Source organism: Wickerhamiella sorbophila (assembly GCF_002251995.1).
Source record: "Wickerhamiella sorbophila strain DS02 chromosome Unknown contig1, whole genome shotgun sequence".
Classification (NCBI taxonomy): Eukaryota; Fungi; Ascomycota; class Dipodascomycetes; order Dipodascales; family Trichomonascaceae; genus Wickerhamiella; species Wickerhamiella sorbophila.
This window is the reverse complement of record NW_020193984.1, coordinates 1,571,523-1,589,811: the sequence shown is the minus strand read 5'-3', so window position 1 is coordinate 1,589,811 and position 18,289 is coordinate 1,571,523. Positions and strand designations below refer to the sequence as shown.

Below are 18,289 nucleotides of genomic sequence, written 5' to 3'. Positions count from 1 at the left end.
TCAGGCGCTCTCTGCCCACTTGGCGGGTATATGCCGTCACTTCTGCAGCAGCGTATATAAGCAGCAAGTAGTTTTTTCTACTCTCCACAATGAGTGACGACCACCCAAAGTTTACCTGTAACACATGCGGGTTATCGTTCACAGACGCTGAGTATCAGCGTGAGCATATGAAAACAGACTGGCATCGTTACAATCTCAAACGCCGAGTTGCCAATCTACCGCCTATTCCTTCGGATGTATTTGCAGAGAAAATGATCCAGCAGCGATCGGCTCAGCTCGAGCCCAAGCCCCGTAATGCTAATCGTCAGGTCACCAAGAAAGATCTGAAGCGCATGGAGAAAGAGCGTAGGCGGCAAGAAGCCACGGCTGCTTCCGGTACGGCACCAACCGAGGATGAAGACAATCTTAGCGATTCCGGATCCATTACATCCCGGGCCCACAGTGTGACGTCTGCCATGTCGAACTTCTCGCTGGGCGACCCGGTCCGTAGTGGCTATCAAACGGAAGAAGACGACTTCAGTGCTAGCGAAGATGAGAACGATCAGGATGAGGTTGATCAGGTTCTACAGCACAAGATCGCCAATATGGTAAAGATTCCTGTGAATATTTCGTTTATGGATGGCCATGTATCTGATTCTGTCGAGGCAAATGTCGATTACTTGGAGCGCAAGTACGGCTTGTACGTTCCCGAGAGGATGTTCTTGACCGATCTGGAGGGTCTGGTTGAATATCTTAATGAAAAGGTAGGCCTGGGCAATTGCTGTTTGTCCTGCAGCTACATGGGTCGATCACTAGAGGCAGTGCGAGCCCACATGGTCTCAAAACAGCACGTCAAGGTTCCTTATGAAACAGAGAACCATCGGGCCGAGCTGGCTGATTTCTACGACTTCTCCTCGTCTTATAGTGCTAACGGAGACGAATGGGAGGAAGTCAGTGACGAAAATGGAGAGACTGATTACACTGTGCGAGTCCAGGGCGGTGATGATGAAGACGCTGTCGATAACAGTCTGTATGTCGATGGATACGAGTTGGTGGTGGGCCCCGGAAAAGTCGCTGGTCACCGGTCCTTGCAACGCTATTACAAGCAACGCTTCAATTCTCTGCCCGAGAAGGAGGGCCCCAAGGCCGTTAAAATGATCGACATGCGGGGTCCGGGTGTCACTGAGAAGGAGGCCACTAAGATGATCAAGCAGACCTGGAAGGAAGAGAAGAAGCAGCAGCACACCTTCTATAGACGCGACAAGTTTATCAACAACCAGAAGCACTTCCGCGACGAGCTTCTCCAATAATCAACCGTTCTGCATGTAGCTTTAGTTTATTTTTTTTTATTAACCGCCTAGACAATTCACGCACACTGTGGGCGCAAGCCAAGATTTAGACGCAGGCCCGCATAACCGCCCGGCCCTGCAGGCATAGCCGACATTGCTGTTGGCTTTGGGGGAGCAAAGTGGGCCGCTGCTGCTGCCAGTTTCTCGCCTGTACGAGTCTATTTGTATTATTGGTTCTTGTATTCTATTGTCTTATTCCGCCCGCCTGCACTGTCCTGCATGTTTACAACCTTCCAAATGCAGGCTCGCTGATTAAGTCCCCCTGTTTTAAGCACGTTCGCAGCCGTTCTAACCTCATCTCCCAATGAGCATACTCGACAAACTCAGTAGCAAGATGGAACACCGACGACTAACTAACCAATACGGCAAGCGACGAAAGAGCGCGGTCCAAGCTACGCAACGAGCTATTGAAGGCTACGAATTCGAAGAGGAGCAGCGAAAGCAGCCTGGCCTGGTCAAGCGAATCTCGTCCCTCAAGTTTTAATAGATCTCATCTCTGGGCAGGGAACTTTTTTATTGGCGCACGCCACCTACACGTTATTTTAGGTTATAAATTAATCGGAATTCTCAAAGCACGCTTCACTTACTTAAATGCATCTCATTGTAGAGTCTTAACAGCTCGCTCCACTCGCTCGTGACCACTGGGGCCGGGGTCGGAATTTTGTCACGCGTCTCGGGTAAGGGCAGGCCTCCAATGGGTGCGACACTTGACAGGCGCGTTTGCAGCGATTTGAAGGCCGACGATTGCGGTAGAATCATTAACAGACCATAGAGACATTTGTAGAGATAAGGGAAAGCTGCTGGATCGAGGAGCTGTATTCTTAGGCGAGCAAACACAGGGCTCTCGATGAGCTGCACAAGGCGATCAATTTGCACCAATGTAGCCACTGAAATGTCGCTCTTGGCCACGACTTGAAGAATTTCGAATGCGTACTCGTATGCCTGCGCCAAGAGACAGAGAGAAATAGCTGCCACCGAGTTGCGGCTCCATGTCCGGAACAGGATCACGAACAGCGATGCTCCCTCTGGCGTGTCTAAGCGGCGGAGGGTCTCGCGGAGACCAGAGAGTTCGGGGGCAATCATGAGATTATTATTGATGTTTTGCACAATGCTGCACACAAAATGAACATCGTTGTATTCCAACAAGATTTCGGCCATATACCGATACAGTCTTTCTGGAGCCAAAACCTGGCATAGGCGCGACGTAATGAGTTTGCCCCGTGCCGCTTCAAGTTGCCGGTGACTATCCAGATATACCAGCAACTTACGGATGAATCCTCTGAAAGTTTCCTCGGTACTATTGTGAAGGATCTGGGCCAGCAGCTCAAGATCTTTGGTAACAACTACATCGCTGGTATCGGAAAGCAGTCGCAGCAAGGTAGAGAGTACCGAGTCTGAAAGCTCAATTTTACCAACCTTTTGTAGCGTCACCAACCAATTGACTGCAGCAACTCTCGTCACTTCAGACTCGTGCAAAAACTGTAACGTCAATGCGTTCACCGCCGAAGAATACTCAATCGTCATGTTGTTGGCCTTTACCGCTTCCAACAGCTCAGAGTTGAGATTTTGAGCCTGATCGCATATTGTAGTGCTTGATTCACATAACGTGGGCAACAACACGGAAACTAACCGGCCGAAGTTCTTGGCCAACTCGGTTGGAGCAACCTCATAAAAGGCTCGGAGCCACTCGAGAATCGTGGTCTGTATTTCGGAGTTGCCTCCGTGGAGATTATCCAGCAAAATATTCACAATTCGATCATAGTCAATCGCTGTGTCTTGGCCAACTTGATAAAGGCTGGAAGCAGTACTGGTTGGCTTTTCGGGGGTAGCCAAAGGAGTAACCGCGTCTTCCGAAGATTTCAACGACATGTGCAGCTTGGCGATACTGCGAATGTCCCGCAATAGAGTTTCAAGTAGATTTTTGGTGGCGACCCGTACATCTTTGTTCGAGTCGTTCAAAAAAGTGAGCAACCCACGCAAGAATTCAGGCAAGTAGATAATAAGCTCCAAATCTGGAATTGAGTCAAGAAGAACAATCCATTGCACAAGAAACATTCTTGTCGAAGGATTTATGACATAAATTCTTTCAATCAACACGGGAATAAAGTTTGCCAACGAAAACGAGTCGGTGTTCTGGTTGGGCGCTACCTGAATCGCTGGGCTCAGCCCATCTATACTGGACGAAACAGCAGGTGGCACTGCAGCACTGCGATTGACGGAAAACTTGTATGTTGCAGCTTTTTCTGCAACGATGTCTTTAATCAGGCGATCCACCAAATCAGCGCCATTTCGAACCGACTCCTCACTGTCGGCAACCAGACGGCAGAGCACATCAAAAACCTCGTTAAAGTACTGCAGAATCTCTCCTTTGGCAACCTTGGCAACATTGTATAAACTTTCGCAAGCAAAATAGCGTACACGGGCGTCGGCATCCCCAAAACACGATAGAATGGGCTGGATGATATCGTCTAAATAGACAGCCAGTTCTGAGCTTCCCAAAGCGATTGATACAGCTGCAAGACCAATCAGTCCACCATTGCGATAATTAGGGTGGTGGACTGCATAGGCAAAGTCCCGCACAAGCTCAGTGATGATAGCTTGGATTCGATCCCGGTCTCCAGCCGCTAAACAATCACGTACTAACTGCTCCAAATCAAGCGCAGCTAGCTTGCGTTTATCATAAATACGATCACAAAGAGCCTTTTTGATTTCCTTGTCTATATTGTTAGCCAATGCCTCTAGTTTGTCTTGTTTACTTACCCATTATCGTTAGAGTAGGACGCTGACTGTACTGCGTCAACGCAGAGAGTCAATGTGAGACATGAACTTATGATGTAGTTCATCCAATGCAGCTTTTGTAGCACGCTGCATATCTTCAATTGCCCTGTTTTTGTATTCTTGCAGCCGCTCTGGCTCCGATTGGAGCGGCAGTGCCAGTTTCGTGCGAGCTTCTTTCAGGCGCTCTTCGGTCAGCCTTTGGGCCGCAGAGAGATTCATGCCTTGGATTTCTATAACCAAACTTTTAACCAATTGTTCGTAAAAGTCGCACAGTTTGGCATCAGCTGCTTCTTGTGGTTGTGAGTTCTCTACAATCGCCGATTGAGAGAACAGGGTTTCATTCACCAGGCGTTCTTCGTCTTCATCCTCGTCATCAGACAGCGTCGTGTTGTAGATATTCAGCATCCTAGGTGTCTGGCTCGGAAAAGAAGTAGACAAGCTGTCCCCAAAGTCGGACTGTGTTTCGAAAGTAGCGGGAAGTTGAGAGAATGCCAGTCGCTTAGGCGGTAGTGCACGGGCTGAATCAAGGCTTCGCTTGGCCAATTCTTGTGGTTCTGAGACTGAATTTCTAACTCTGGGAGCAATCTTTTCTAGTTCCCCAAGCCGCTGATAGTACAATCTTTCCTCTTTCTCCGAGGCAAGAACTGGCGAAACGTCGACTTTTCCCTCCAAAACCCCAGGATACGCACCCAGCACGGGCATTTTAAAATGAACTTCGGCTTTTATTATACTCCCAACGTAGAATTGGGAAGGTCCTTCGTATATCGTCAACGGCAGATAGGTTGGATCCAAAGTAGAAACGCTAAACGCTTTCGGCTCAAGAATATTTGGCACTTCACAACGTGGGACGGTTGATCCATCGGACCAAAGAGCATAATTGCCGCCAATTACACGTTGGCACTTCAAAAGCAAAGGATACACGTTTGAACTGCTTTTATTGGCCGCCAACTTGGGCGCAGAAGATACAAACATAAACTTGTCCTCATCATCGGTGATAATCATGAGAGTTGTACTGGCACATGTGTAAAACGTTAGAGGGCTCGTGTTCTTGTCCGATATTCGGAGGTTTTCAAAACGTATTTTCGCTCCTTTGGTTATGTGTTCGGCGGTTTCGGTAACCGAATGCGATGGACCAAACACAATTATAGCCTGAAGTTCGAAATCATGTACACTTCGCACTCCCCAGGTAAGATGGGTTGGTTTAGGAGGGTCTCTTACGAACTTGATCTCAAATTCGTCAATGAGCTCGCCCGGCGCGTGGATCTTGTCCAAATCGTTGCGGCTGGCCAGCAGCATTACGCGATTATTCAGAAAATAAAGTTATGTTCTTGGACGTTGCCGCATTTTAAGATTTAAGTACATAATTATTGAACGCCGCAATCACTAGGCCCAGCGCCAGGAATACCGCCGGGAATAGCACCATCGGCTAAATCACCTACCAGCTCGGGAGGGGGAGCGCCAGTGGCTTGCATGGCCTCCATTTTGGCCGAAATGTACTTGCGGCATGCCTTATCGTCATCACTATAAGTCATTTCTTCAAATTTCAAAACAATGTCCTCGACGATGCGTTGCTGGTCCTTATAACGCTGCAATTCTTCAGCGCTGATCTTGGGGCCATGCTCATTGAGCCAGCCAGGGAACTTATCGTGCATCTCCTTCATGGGCTCGTACAAAATATCCTTGCTGGAGAGTTCCTCCATTAGACTGGACAGCAGCCCATCCATACCACCGGCTCCAGCACCCGATCCGGCGGCGTCCTGGAGCTCTTTAAGCATTTTCTCGAGGAAAGCATCATCACTGGGCCCTGGCGAGCTCTGATTTTCATTCAGACGGTTCATTGTAGCAGCAATTGTGTCTTGGAAACTGACGGGCGCGGCCGGTTTGTCCTTGACGCCCGCAGCATTAAACACATCACCGGGGTTTTGCCCAGTGAGGCCGGCCATGAGCTCTTCAAATGCCTTGCGGGCCTCAGGATCATCTGACATCTCAGACACCAAATCGTCCATACCTGATTGCAGCTGCTTGGCGAATTCTTCGTCCAGCTCAGGCACCGTCAGCTCGTCTTTTTCGGCCTGCGGGGTGAGCAGCTTTGCTAGCCGTTCAGCAGCCTCATTGAGTTCTTTGTCTTCATTTGAAGACACGCCAGGCTCGTCAACAACCTTGGGCGCGGTAGCAGGCACCGCCGGCTTGGAAGCAGAAGCATCAAGCTCCTTGATGGAAGCCCCACCTAGATTAGCCGAGCCAGGAGGTGCGTTCAGAATACGGTCCTGTTCCTCGAACTCATCTAAAAGGTCGTCGAGATCATCGTACTTGTCTGCCATCGTTATTCTGCTGGAAAAAGAAGTCTGCTGTTTGTTGAATGTCGCTATCTCGCAAACACACTTCTCCAGTAGTGGGGTAAACGAAAACTACTTGGGACAATATGTCATAAGTTAGTGGATCCCGCGGCGACGGCGGCGGCATAAGACTCTTAGTCATTTAAAAAAAGAAGGTTTTACGATACTAGTTGATCCGGATTCGACGAGATCAACGTGACGATTGGGGGCGTAAGGAATGAGCAGCTTGTGTTTATCTAGACTGCAGCAAGAGCGTAAGAACTGGCGCAAGGATCATCCGTTTGGGTTCTCTGCCAAGCCGGTCAAGGACGAGAAGGGTGGGCTCAACCTCCAAGTGTGGCAAGCCCGCATTCCCGGCAAAAAGGGCACCCAGTGGGAAGGAGGTGTGTACCCGGTGGTCTTGGAGTTCCCTCAAGAGTACCCCACTCGGCCCCCCAAGTGCAAGTTTGACCAGGGATTCTACCACCCCAATGTTTATCCCTCAGGCACGGTCTGTCTGTCTCTGCTCAACGAATCACAGGATTGGCGTCCAGCAATTACGGTTCGTCAGATTGTGCTGGGCATTCAGGCTCTTTTGGACGAGCCCAATATCCATTCCCCGGCTCAGACCACTGCATACAACCATTACAAAAGCCATCCTGATGCGTATAAACGGATGGTAGCTGAGCAGGTTAAAAAGTACGCCGATTACTAGCATGTATTTATAAATTTTTCTAATTGTATTGTTATTTCCTCTCCCCTCCGCATTTACTGCCGAGCGGTTTTGATCGCGCTTTCGCCCGCGATCCCCAGCCCCCGATCGGCCAAACTGCCCAGCCACCCTCGCACAATATTTGGGCTTCCAAAAACCGTCCGTCCACACCAACTCTATTCGTCGGCAATCACCGCCCCAGCTGCCCGACAACTCAACGTTGTTTGCTCGTGACACCTCGGGTAAACTCGGGGGCTAGGGAACCCGCTTGTGCCGGTCGGAAGTGGAAAGTTCACTAGCGCGAAAATGTGGGGTTTTGAGTCATCCAGCCCACACAACCTTTCGATGCAACGGGCCGAGCAGCTAAGTGAGGAACCGACGACCTCACTAGCAGTCTTGGCGTCGCCAAACAGAACGACCAAAGTTGTCTTATCATCCTTCACCGCCGCGTTGTGCGCGACCTTCGTGGGATACCCTCTGGACACTGTCAAGACCCGGCTCCAAACCTACAAGTACCCGAACTTTTGGCAATGTATAACCACCACTTACGCAGAGAGCGGTCTGTCGGCATTCTACAGGGGTATCACCGCCTCTATCATTTCGGGCTCGACTGCCCGGGCCTTCACAATGAGCCTCTACACGTCCCTATTGCCCGCGTACGCCTCACTGCTCGGCGTCGCAAACGAAAGATCGACGGTGGTCACTTTCGCTAGCGGCATGACGGCCGGTGCAGCAAGCACTCTGTTCACGTGTCCTTTTGAGTTCACCAAAGTCGCTTCTCAGGTTGAGGCCCTGGTGTATCGCTCAAGAGGGCTGCCGGAGCCCAAGTCAATGGGCACCCTACGAGCGGTCAAAGACTTGTTGCGTAGAGGAGGGTTTATGAGACTTTACGGTGGCTACCGCTATCACTTGATGAGAGATTCTTTGGGCTCGGCTATTTATTTCTCTGTCTATGAGCATGCAAAGCAGACTGTCGGCAGTTTCTTGCCTTCCGAAGATTCCAAACCAAACCCCCTCGCCGTTGCAACTGCCGGCGGTGTCTGCGGCGTTATTTCTTGGGTCGCCGTGTACCCTATCGACACTATGAAAAGCCATTATCAACGAGACCTTTACCATCATTCCCTGGCCTCGTCGATGGAGTTCCGTGACACGGTTGTGGAGAGACCCAAGTTCAAAATCAGCTTGCACATGTACCGCGGTCTTGGTTTCTCCATCCTCCGCACTAGTCTGAACGGAATGGTGCTTTTCTCTGTTTACGAATACCTTATGCATCTTGGGCCTCCGGCTCACTAACGACTTCCTTTTTTTCTGCAATTTTATGCCGTATCATTGATCATTCCGGCTTGTATTTGTATATATATAAAGTAAATTTATGCTTACTCTGGCTCAGGCAGGGTCTTGCCATTACGAAGTGTTCGTCTTCGTTCCGCGGGGGATGCCTGAGATGTGCGGCGAGCTCGTTTCTTCGCACACGACGCCGGCGTCGTCTTCGCTCTGCGTTTGCGTCCTGTTGGCGTTCTATCGCCTTGAGATTCTTGAACGTCTTCCATTGGTGTTTCAATTGGGGTTACAGGCACTGTGGCCTCGGTTGATTCTTCCAGACATTCTGCGTCTGGCGGTTTCGGGTCGGTCGACTTGGCGAGACGACGACTGTGTCGCCGGGTTTTAGGTATAACCAGCTCAGATGAAGTCTCTGTTTGTTTTGGTAATGGTTTCTTCCTCTCTGGCATTTTCGGTTTCTTGGCCGGCGGAAGCTCAGATGCTGTTCCACCAAACAACGGCGCCTGGAGAAGCAGATCAAACGCCTTCTTGCTTAAATCACGCCGAGGATTACTTTGAGGAATAAATCTGGGTGCTGGCTCTGGTGCATGGGTAGGTGCTCGACTAAGAGTTGATGCGCCGCCGAATAAACTGCTTCGCGAACATAAAAATAGTGCCTCCTCAGCCATGGACTTGAGCATTGCCTTTTCCTCAAGTGGTTCCTGAAATGTACATGGTGAACGCACATTGCCTTGTCCTGGTGCGACTGTGAATCCCACTCGAAACAGATTCCACAACCCGTAGTCGCCATTCTCGAAAGGGTCGGTTTTGGCGTTTTCGTCTGCTGATTCTGCTACTGGCTCAACTGGCCCAACTGGCTCAACTGGCTCGGGCGCTTCAGCTTCTGGTAGGGCGTCCATAACGTCTGCAGGCTCTTCATCCAGCCCAATAGTAATATCAAAACCTACTCGCGTATCTTCTGGTTCAAACCCTTGTGAAACAAGATGGTCACTAGAAGCTGATTCAACTGTTTCTGGCGCCGATTCGTCGGTGGCATTTGGTCTGGCGGCATGCGAGTCTTCAGATGGGTGTTCATGTGGGTTATCATTATGAGCTGTCTCAGTTTGTTCAACGTTGAGACTGTGCTCTACATTAGGTTCAGTTTCCTGTTCTAATGTTGCTAGTTCTAGCCCAGCTTCAGCAGAGAACCCAGGTCCCAGATTTTCAAAGCCTGCCGTATCAGCATTCTCAATGGCCGTGAAAATATTCGCTAGCTGCTGTGCATTGTAGCTGTCCCATTGCTCATACTGCGGCTCTACGGGCCCTTGATCATGGTCGGTTGCAACATACTCCTCTTTATTGATGTATTCATACTCAGGGGAATCGTCTACCAGATCAATCACATCAGCGTCCCCACCTCCAGGTAATGAAGTCTCGATTCCTTGAGACTCGACCTCGTGAGATGCGATCTCAGACTCGTACTGTTCGAAGTCATCAATATCCTCCGCGTCGACATCTTCTGCTTCAATAGATACTGTGTCGATATCTTCTGCTTCAACATCTTCTGCTTCAATCTCCTCTGTTTCAATTTCCTCCACATCAATATCGTCAGATTCCATGTCATCCGCATCAATATCTTCGGGTTCAGTGATCTGTGGTTCAAGATCAGAGGCCTCGCTTATATCGTCTTCATCGAGCTCTTCGACCTCAAACTCCTCATCCGTGAGCATCTCGGCTTCCAGATCATTCAGATCATCAATAGAGACATCTTCAATCTCATCCTCCATATCAATGTCCACACTGGCTGGGGAGTCGTCAATCTCTTGAGGCGTATCGTGCAGGTCGCCCTCTCCAATAGTTGAACCGTCATAGAACTGTACTCCAGAAACTTGAGAACTATCAGCCTGTAATGTGCTTGCGGAAGGCCCGAGTCTTCGATCCTCCTCTGACGCAGTAACAAAAGACGCATGTTGCGTACTCTCGTCAGGCTGCGAAATATCCAATGTGCGACTTCCCTCTGTGGCAGTAATAAATGATGCATCCTGAACGCTCTGGTTATGAGGTAGTGACTGATTCCCTTCGGCAGCACTCACAAATGATAGATCGGAATCAATGTGAGTGCCTTGATGGTTAGGTAGCGTCCTACAGGGGGTGGATTCGGTCTGGGCGACCGGTCCTGTGCTTGGTGTACCGAGCCCATGTCGGCTCGGGATATTATTATGCGCTCTTTTCACTCGTGGAGTCGGCCATGTACCGGGTAATGCTAAGGAGAAAGACTCGTTGTTCGACGAGTCATCTATCGATGATCGGCTCGTGGTTTGTTCAACGATATTGTTCAACAAATTGAATGAGCGATCACCCACCATACCTTGGAGCTCTTCTTCTGGCCCCGAATCCTCCTCTTCTTCTGGCCCTGGGGCATAAAGTGCAGAGCGCAGTCGTTCTACAACCGACCCTACCCAGGAAGAACTTGGAACTCGCGGTTGGTAGCGCTTCTTTAGACTCGGAGGAAGTTCCGAATTGTCCATTTAGAAAAAAAAACAACTTGTCAGTGATTGAAATATTCCAAGATCAATTGTTTTCGCAATCGCACTTGCTTGACTGTTGCTAATTGCCCCAAATGATAGGTTTCAGAAGGAAACAAAAATGCACCCAAAGCGCTGACATACCTCAAGGCTGTTTTGCTGGCACGCGAAATCCTACCCAAACCATATCGGAACTCTGAATTACGTCGAAATTATCCCCGGTTTAACCAAGGGCCAAGATTATGGAGATAAATAAAAGACGCCCACGAATTGTATACGTGGATCCGCAGGGTATTTTCTCCGAATTTCAGCAGGAGCTAACATCGAGATTGCCTTTGCACAACCTTCATTGGAACCCTGGCGACCGCCCGTTGAGAACAATCCCTGTGTTGGATGTCGAGTTTGTGCCGCTAGGTCATCAGGAGAAGATCCACCAAAACAGAGGCTTGACGGATGAGCCTCTTGTTCGGATGTTGATCCTTGAAGCTGACGGAATTGATGAGTACCGTGGGAAGCTACGCAAAATCGCCAAGGAATGGAGGAACGACGATGCGCATATTCGTGAGCCTACAGGATGGTTGGTGGCGCACTACATTGGCAAAGGAAAACCTCATTCGAAGTCTGTCTGGCACAAACTGAACACAGATTTCGAAGGGCACGTCGTGCAGATAGACATGGATTTCGACTTGAAGGCTGATCTCGACGAGATGTGGGGCAAATTTTTTGCTGTGCTGAAATACCATGCTTTGGACGCGTTTAGCCGCCGCGTTGCTAGCTATGAGAGCGAGATTCAGAAGCTTGAAGCTGGTCGCAATAATGTCGGCTGGAACTTCGGTACACTATTCTGCATAAAGGAGGGCCTGGCATCATCTTTCGAGCGTATGAACTTTTTGGAGGATGCTTTGCAAACCTACGCGGAGTTGGAAAAGACCGTTGATCCTTCATGTTTCACCAAGAATGCGTCGTGTGACACCACGAGTGCTATTCTTGAGGTGGACCAACACAAGGTATCGGATACTATTTTGGAATACAATGTATCGAAGTTTGACTACTATCGCTACCTTTATTCACGCCAAATCCGTATTCTAATTTATCAAGCTGAGGCTGCAGAATCGACGTCCAAATCACTTGCCGAAAGACATATTGTATTTGCTCTACAAAAGGCACGTGAGTACATTGTACGACTATTAAGCCTGCTAGGCGGTAACATTTCTGTTTCTGAAGCTATTAAATGGCAATACCGGGCTGCTTGTGAGGTCTATCGCGCGATCGAGCCATTTGTAGCTAGCAGCGAAGCTGGTCGCGGTGAGCTTTTGCTTATAGAGCGGGAGGCGTTACAAGCACTAGGTCAGCTCAAAGGATACAGAATTCCTGGAATTTTGAGTGACATCCCTCTCACAGAAGTAACTGATGACTCCGTTCAGGCTGAGAACAGTGTTGACTCTGATATGGACAAGTTGGTAGCAGATGAGGAAACTTATGTGAAGGAGTACGTGAGGCTAACTCAGGAAGTTTTCGAAAAGTTTCAGTCCACATCAAACTTGCCGAGAACAATTGGCTATCTTGTGTATCAGATGGCAGCTGTTTATTATTATCACTACGAAGATTGGGCCAAGACGATCCAGCTTCTGGACGTGCTTCCTCGTAAGTATGCCAAAGCGGGATGGTTGGAAATCTCCGCTGAATTGCATCGCATGTTTATCGATTGTGCTCAGAAACTCGGTAAAAATGACAAGGTGATCGAATTGGCATGGAGTGCTCTGTATCTGCGTCCAGTACTTTCACCCGAATTGAATGATCAATGTATTCAATTCATTGAAGAGCTCGGTGATTTACAGCCAACAGAAGCGCCTGTAAGTCGCTGGTTCGATGTAGAGATTCTACCCTACTTGCACGCTGATGGACGTTACTACGTTGAGGTGAACCTGAAGAAAAAAGACTCATTAGGATTTCTGGGCTTCGACAAGGCAGAGCTTTTTGCCTATCCTCAGAACATGCATGTTCCTATTGATCAAACGCCAATTGTGTTTTCGACAACAGATGTCAGTGGTGAAACCCTCAAACTTTCCACTTCACGGTTCGTTGAGGGCACGATTGTTTTCAAAAAGTTTATGCTATCTCACAAGAAGCAGGTTCTTGTCGACTCAGTTAACTTGGAGATGGAAATGGTGCCTTTCTCGACTGCTTTCAATGCATCCTTGCAGGTTGGTCGTGAATTTGCAACCACTAAACGCAATGTGGATCTAAAAATTTCAAGCCCCACGCCCGTTGACGTCAAAGTTCGTATGAATGCGGTAGATGGGGTCCAGCTTTTGACCGAACGCATCTCAGATACACCTTTAAAACAGATTACTGAAGCTGTCATCAGTGTCCCCGCCTTGGTTGACTACACTAAGGAACGTATTGGTATCCGAGTCGTTATTGAGTATTCCGACGGCGGTTGGTATGAGTTTCTCGATGATGTTGACCTTTCGCTGTTCATTAGCGTGCAATCCGATGAGAAACTTCGTGCGGATAAAGTAATTACCAGGTTTCTCGTTGAGAGCGCCGAAAGCATGCCTGTGATCGTGCAGAACATCTCTCTGAGTGACTCCAGAGACTTTTCTGTGATTGAAGCAGGCGAGAGCAAGCCAGGGATTGTTCTTCAAGGATCTCCAGTCCATCACTATTTCACGCTTGGTAAATCCGCAGACTCGAGCAAGCCACGGGATCTTGCACTCGAAGTCAAGCATAGAACGGTACGCACCGAGTGTGAGGCCATCATGTGGTCTCATATTGATTTGGATACGTATGGACTTCAGGCATACAGCATACTCGTGAAGCGGGCACTACGGGATATTCCTGTTGACATTGTACTATTCATTTTCCAGGATCGATTCAAGGTTGACCCAGACGAGGTCAAGAAGCATCTTGCCGCTCGCTTGGGAAGTGTACAGCTCGACCATAAGTCGAAGCTGCTAGAAGTTGTTCCCCAGGCTCTTTGTTCTGGATTTTTAGGACACGAGACAGAGTTCCCAGAATTAGATACAGTCTTCCGTGTCCTGGTTCCTCCACCTGAGAAATCTGTTGTTCACTTTGTATCGCTCAATTTTGAAGAAAGCGACTGTTATCTTGTTGGACAAGCTATCAAGTGTCAGCTTTGCATCAAACCTGATTTCACATGGGCTGGTCCCAAAGACAATAAGGATGAATTCACTTACCGAGTACTTGACAGTGATAATGGGCTTGCGTTCAGCGGTATCCTCTGGGGCAAGTTCTCGAAAGATGAAGTGAGGGTTGATCTCTTTCTGACGCCGTACAAAGCTGGACTTTTGGAAACGCCTGAAGTTGAAATCACCTGCAACAACTCGCGAATTCGTATGGAAGTTGTCTTGAGGCATGCTGCCCGTAAGATCATGGTTGTTCCTAGCATCAATCGTCTTGTTGTTACATTTTAATCTACTTCATTGCATCTCTCAGGCACTCCGCCGTCGGACTTTCTGCGACTGCGTCGACTTCGAACCCATTATCCAATAAGAACTGATGCGTTGTGGGCCCGATTGCAGCGATTTTGACATCCAGCTGCCTTTTTCTGAGCTCATTTAGTGCCTGGTCAATATGGCTTGGTGAGAAGAAAACCACCCAATCACCGTTTTTGATCTGTGAGAGCTCTTTTTGATAGTTATAGCATTCCGTTCTGTACACAATTATCTTGTCGATTTGATGGCCCGCAGCGGTTAATTCTCGAGGAAGGATGTCGCGGTGAACCTCACCAGCCAAAAAAAGTAGTCTCTGTTTTTCTTGTAGCACATGCACCATTTTTTCAGCTAATACCCGGCCATTGCCTGTCTCAGCTCCGTAAACGTGTTTGAACCCAATCAGCTCCAGCCTGTTGGCTGTTGTGGGACCCACTGTATATGCTGGCAGGTCGCAAAAGTGCTGGCAGTTGTCTATAAGCGCAAAAGCGTTCTTTAAAACGTCCACTGCGCGTTGAGAAGTCACAATGACTCCATCGTACTGAGTCTCACATGAAAGATGGTTGCACAAGCCTTCGAAGTTGACTGGTTCAAACTTCATGATAGGAATAAATCGCACATTGTCAATGTTCGCCTCATACGGGTCGGGCCGACCGTATTCAGAGTCATCCGACCTCGCTTTTAACAAATGCACTACGCATGTCATGACCCTTTAGGTTCTCTGCGATTAGCTGATCAGTTTGACCATCGATTTATTTTTCGGGAGGATGATAAACTTCATAGAATGGATCCAAGACAACAAAGGGTTCTTTTCGGACAGCCTGGAGCTCCGGACGTCGCCGCTTGGTGGAATAGGAGTTTTTGCAACTGAAGATATTCCCGAAGATACGGTCTTGTACCGGCTGCCAAAAGAAGAAATCCTATCGCCAAGGACCTGTGGAATTTCCAATCTACTGGCAGAATACGATTATTTAGGAATGGAAGGCCTGGTGATGGCATATCTTTTTGAAAAATCACTGGGCAATCAGAGCCCCTGGGGGGTGTTCTTCAGCAGTTTGGATTCGACCCGAAGACCTGATGTCTCGACACTGTGGTCAGACGAGGATAAAATGCTGCTCAAGAATACTGATGTTGATACAATTGGTGGCCTAGACGAGGGGGAAATCTCATCACTGTATCAAGAGGCTCTCGAGTTCGTTAGCCATTGCGACGATATGATCCCACCCTTCTCTTACCAGGAGTATGCTGATGCTTTGATCATCGTCTCCAGCAGGGCTTTTTTGGTTGATGAGTTCCACGGGCTTTCTTTAGTCCCTGGTGCCTGTTTATTCAATCATTCAGATAAGGAAGATGTGCATTTTGAAAGCGATTTCGATGTCTGTGCTTTGTGTGGTGGGCTGTTCTGTGATTGCCGTGAATCAAAAGCTATGGAGCTCGAGCAAGAACATGTCAGTAACTCTAATAATGACCAAGAGTCCGAAAACGAGTCGGAGACTGGATCTGAGAATGAAAATTCTAGTGTACAAAGTGGCGCTGACAACGTCTGCGAGATCCGGTCGGTCAGGTATATTCAAGCCGGCAACGAGATCATGAACACGTACGGCGATGAACCAAACAGTGTGCTGGTATCTCGCTACGGATTCGTTATTTGGGCGAATCAGAATGAGAGCATCAATGTGAGCCAGCAGGTCCTACAGTATTGCCGGGCTAACGACCTGAAGCTCAGGTTCAAATGGTGGAAACAAAACTTTGGCAAACTTTGCGAACCTGAGGCTGATAGCTGGCAGTCCGTAGTTGAAGTCAACATTCACGGAGAAGTTACTGAGCCCTTCCAATTGCTCTTGACAATTCTCGCAATGCCCCTCAAGGCCTTCGTACTACTATCTAAAGGGGGCAGGCTGAAAGAGCCCAATGATCATACGCGGAGAGAAGCCATTCTTCGAGAAATTCTACAAGCTCGGTTTATGGCTTTTACAGACGGTGGCATGTCAAGTGAAGAATACCACAGAATAGCTAACGCAGCTACCGGTCACAAAAAATTGGCATTATTGTATCTAGGCACCAGCAAGCTTTGTCTTGAAAAGGCAATCGGTGCGTTGTAATTTTATTATGTGTGTTTATTATGTGTGTTTATTATGTTGAGACGAGCCCGTCGGTCTTTAGTCATTTCACCAAATGCCTCAGACACTCGATCAAGCGACAGCTAACAGAGTCCAGGAACGGGCTGTGGCACTCGAATCTATTGATAAAAGGCTGTCAAGCATTCTGGAGATGGGTGCTGCTTCGATTGACGTTATTCAACGCAGTTCACATGAGGGCACGGGTGACCAAGAAGCCGTTAAACAAGAGTTCAAAGAGGTGATGCAGCAGTACCAGGAACTAGTTTTATCTGTGAATTCTGACTTACGAAAAGAGGTTGAGCTGTTGTACGAGGCTTGGCACAAGGATGTACTACCGTTAAATCTCCAGGCCAAAGCCAACACGTTTGGAAGACTCAAACAAGATGAAATTTGGGCTAAAATTCGCGCTCAAATTGACGAAAATAAGGAGTAATTTATTTAATTTTAATTTTGTCTAATTTATTCAAGTGTGCTCGCCGAGTTGACCAAGACCAAGCAGAGCCAAGAGCAGTTAGGGCTCAGCCCTATTGATCCGGTTTGAGCACCCCTGCGGACTCTGGGGTAGACTCTAAAATATTAGATCACCTACGGGACAAAGATTCATACCAAAAATGAGCAAGACTGAGACTTTGCAACTGCGCGGCACCCTTGAGGGCCACAACGGCTGGGTTACCTCCCTCGCCACCTGTGACCAGGACCCCGATCTTTTGGTCTCTGGTTCCCGTGACAAGTCCGTCATCGTCTGGAGACTCTCTCCTTCCGAGGAGAACTACGGTGTCGCCAAGCGCTCTTTGCGTGGCCACTCCCACATCGTTGAGGATGTCGCCATCTCCAACGACGGCTGCTACGTCCTGTCTGCTTCTTGGGACAAGACCTTGCGTCTCTGGGATCTGTCTGACGGCACTTCAACCCGCTTCGTCGGCCACACCGGTGACGTTTTGTCCTGCGACTTCACTTCTGACAACTTGATGGTTGTCTCTTCGTCCCGTGACAAGACCGTCCGTTTGTGGAACGTTCTCGGTGACCCCGTTTTCGTTATTGATGGCCCCCAGTCCCATAGCGACTGGGTCTCTGCTGTCAGCGTTACTCCTACCACTGACGAGCGTGCTCCCCTTGTTCTGTCTGCCAGTCACGACAAGACCATTAAGGTAAGTTTACAAGATCATCGAGGTCTGTTAAATCGATTAAGGAATGTTTCAAAGGAGGTGATGTGGAATATATTTGCTACTTCAGAGTTTCTTCCGAGACAATGAGACATCAAATTCACCAAGATCTCTGATCCTTTTATTTATTGCTATTTGATGAGACACCCTCGGTCTTATTCAACACAAAACAAGCATACTAACTTTTAGACCTGGGATGTTACCAGCGGCCGCTTGAAGGCTGACTACGTCGGCCACACCGGTTACATTAACGCCCTCACTCTGTCTCCCGACGGATCCTTGTGCGCCACCGGTGGCAAGGACGGTCAGGCTCTTATCTGGGACGTTTACGACGGCAAATTCCGCAACGCTTTGCCTCCTGGAGACGAGATCTTCGACTTTGCTTTCTCTCCCCGCCGCTACTGGTTGGCTGCTGCTACCGCCTCCGGCATCAAGATCTACAACCTCCAAGAGCACGTTGTTATTGACGAGCTCAAGCCTGAGGCTATTGAGGGTGAGGGACCCGTCCCCCGCACTCTTACCTGGTCTGCTGACGGCAACGTTCTTTTCGCCGGTTACACCGACAACAAGATCCGCGTCTGGCAGGTCATGCACACCATGTAAATTGGTGTGTTTGGGTTTAAGCACAAAAAT

The 18,289-nt window shown here is 48.7% G+C and overlaps 12 protein-coding genes across 12 annotated transcripts; 7 read left to right on the top strand and 5 right to left on the bottom strand.

Moving 5' to 3' along the window:
* Positions 1 to 89: 89 nt before the first annotated feature.
* B9G98_00966 (Cytoplasmic 60S subunit biogenesis factor REI1) lies at positions 90 to 1,289 on the top strand (the record flags this gene model as incomplete). The annotated part of the gene is made up of 1 exon (XM_024807524.1): positions 90 to 1,289. One exon carries the CDS (start codon positions 90 to 92, stop codon positions 1,287 to 1,289), a length of 1,200 nt encoding a protein of 399 aa, XP_024663292.1.
* Positions 1,290 to 1,677: 388 nt separating this feature from the next.
* B9G98_00965 (Vacuole morphology and inheritance protein 14) lies at positions 1,678 to 4,092 on the bottom strand (the record flags this gene model as incomplete). Its single annotated transcript, XM_024807523.1, has 3 exons — positions 1,678 to 1,793; positions 1,916 to 4,045; positions 4,089 to 4,092. The coding sequence occupies 3 exons, from the start codon at positions 4,090 to 4,092 to the stop codon at positions 1,678 to 1,680; spliced, it is 2,250 nt and encodes a 749-aa protein (XP_024663291.1).
* A 32-nt stretch (positions 4,093 to 4,124) lies between these two features.
* B9G98_00964 (hypothetical protein) lies at positions 4,125 to 5,402 on the bottom strand (the record flags this gene model as incomplete). Its single annotated transcript, XM_024807522.1, has 1 exon — positions 4,125 to 5,402. The coding sequence occupies one exon, from the start codon at positions 5,400 to 5,402 to the stop codon at positions 4,125 to 4,127; it is 1,278 nt and encodes a 425-aa protein (XP_024663290.1).
* A 68-nt stretch (positions 5,403 to 5,470) lies between these two features.
* B9G98_00963 (Peroxisome biogenesis protein 19-1) lies at positions 5,471 to 6,427 on the bottom strand (the record flags this gene model as incomplete). The annotated part of the gene is made up of 1 exon (XM_024807521.1): positions 5,471 to 6,427. The coding sequence occupies one exon, from the start codon at positions 6,425 to 6,427 to the stop codon at positions 5,471 to 5,473; it is 957 nt and encodes a 318-aa protein (XP_024663289.1).
* A 232-nt stretch (positions 6,428 to 6,659) lies between these two features.
* On the top strand, positions 6,660 to 7,136 carry B9G98_00962 (SUMO-conjugating enzyme UBC9; the record flags this gene model as incomplete). The annotated part of the gene is made up of 1 exon (XM_024807520.1): positions 6,660 to 7,136. One exon carries the CDS (start codon positions 6,660 to 6,662, stop codon positions 7,134 to 7,136), a length of 477 nt encoding a protein of 158 aa, XP_024663288.1.
* Positions 7,137 to 7,478: 342 nt separating this feature from the next.
* B9G98_00961 (putative mitochondrial carrier C29A3.11c) lies at positions 7,479 to 8,426 on the top strand (the record flags this gene model as incomplete). The annotated part of the gene is made up of 1 exon (XM_024807519.1): positions 7,479 to 8,426. One exon carries the CDS (start codon positions 7,479 to 7,481, stop codon positions 8,424 to 8,426), a length of 948 nt encoding a protein of 315 aa, XP_024663287.1.
* Positions 8,427 to 8,509: 83 nt separating this feature from the next.
* B9G98_00960 (hypothetical protein) lies at positions 8,510 to 10,921 on the bottom strand (the record flags this gene model as incomplete). The annotated part of the gene is made up of 1 exon (XM_024807518.1): positions 8,510 to 10,921. The coding sequence occupies one exon, from the start codon at positions 10,919 to 10,921 to the stop codon at positions 8,510 to 8,512; it is 2,412 nt and encodes an 803-aa protein (XP_024663286.1).
* Positions 10,922 to 11,160: 239 nt separating this feature from the next.
* Positions 11,161 to 14,355, top strand: B9G98_00959 (hypothetical protein; the record flags this gene model as incomplete). Its single annotated transcript, XM_024807517.1, has 1 exon — positions 11,161 to 14,355. The coding sequence occupies one exon, from the start codon at positions 11,161 to 11,163 to the stop codon at positions 14,353 to 14,355; it is 3,195 nt and encodes a 1,064-aa protein (XP_024663285.1).
* Position 14,356: 1 nt separating this feature from the next.
* On the bottom strand, positions 14,357 to 15,079 carry B9G98_00958 (Uroporphyrinogen-III synthase; the record flags this gene model as incomplete). Its single annotated transcript, XM_024807516.1, has 1 exon — positions 14,357 to 15,079. One exon carries the CDS (start codon positions 15,077 to 15,079, stop codon positions 14,357 to 14,359), a length of 723 nt encoding a protein of 240 aa, XP_024663284.1.
* Positions 15,080 to 15,140: 61 nt separating this feature from the next.
* Positions 15,141 to 16,475, top strand: B9G98_00957 (Ribosomal lysine N-methyltransferase 3; the record flags this gene model as incomplete). The annotated part of the gene is made up of 1 exon (XM_024807515.1): positions 15,141 to 16,475. The coding sequence occupies one exon, from the start codon at positions 15,141 to 15,143 to the stop codon at positions 16,473 to 16,475; it is 1,335 nt and encodes a 444-aa protein (XP_024663283.1).
* Positions 16,476 to 16,548: 73 nt separating this feature from the next.
* Positions 16,549 to 16,926, top strand: B9G98_00956 (hypothetical protein; the record flags this gene model as incomplete). The annotated part of the gene is made up of 1 exon (XM_024807514.1): positions 16,549 to 16,926. One exon carries the CDS (start codon positions 16,549 to 16,551, stop codon positions 16,924 to 16,926), a length of 378 nt encoding a protein of 125 aa, XP_024663282.1.
* A 178-nt stretch (positions 16,927 to 17,104) lies between these two features.
* B9G98_00955 (Guanine nucleotide-binding protein subunit beta-like protein) lies at positions 17,105 to 18,259 on the top strand (the record flags this gene model as incomplete). Its single annotated transcript, XM_024807513.1, has 2 exons — positions 17,105 to 17,641; positions 17,846 to 18,259. 2 exons carry the CDS (start codon positions 17,105 to 17,107, stop codon positions 18,257 to 18,259), a joined length of 951 nt encoding a protein of 316 aa, XP_024663281.1.
* Between the last annotated feature and the right edge of the window lie 30 nt (positions 18,260 to 18,289).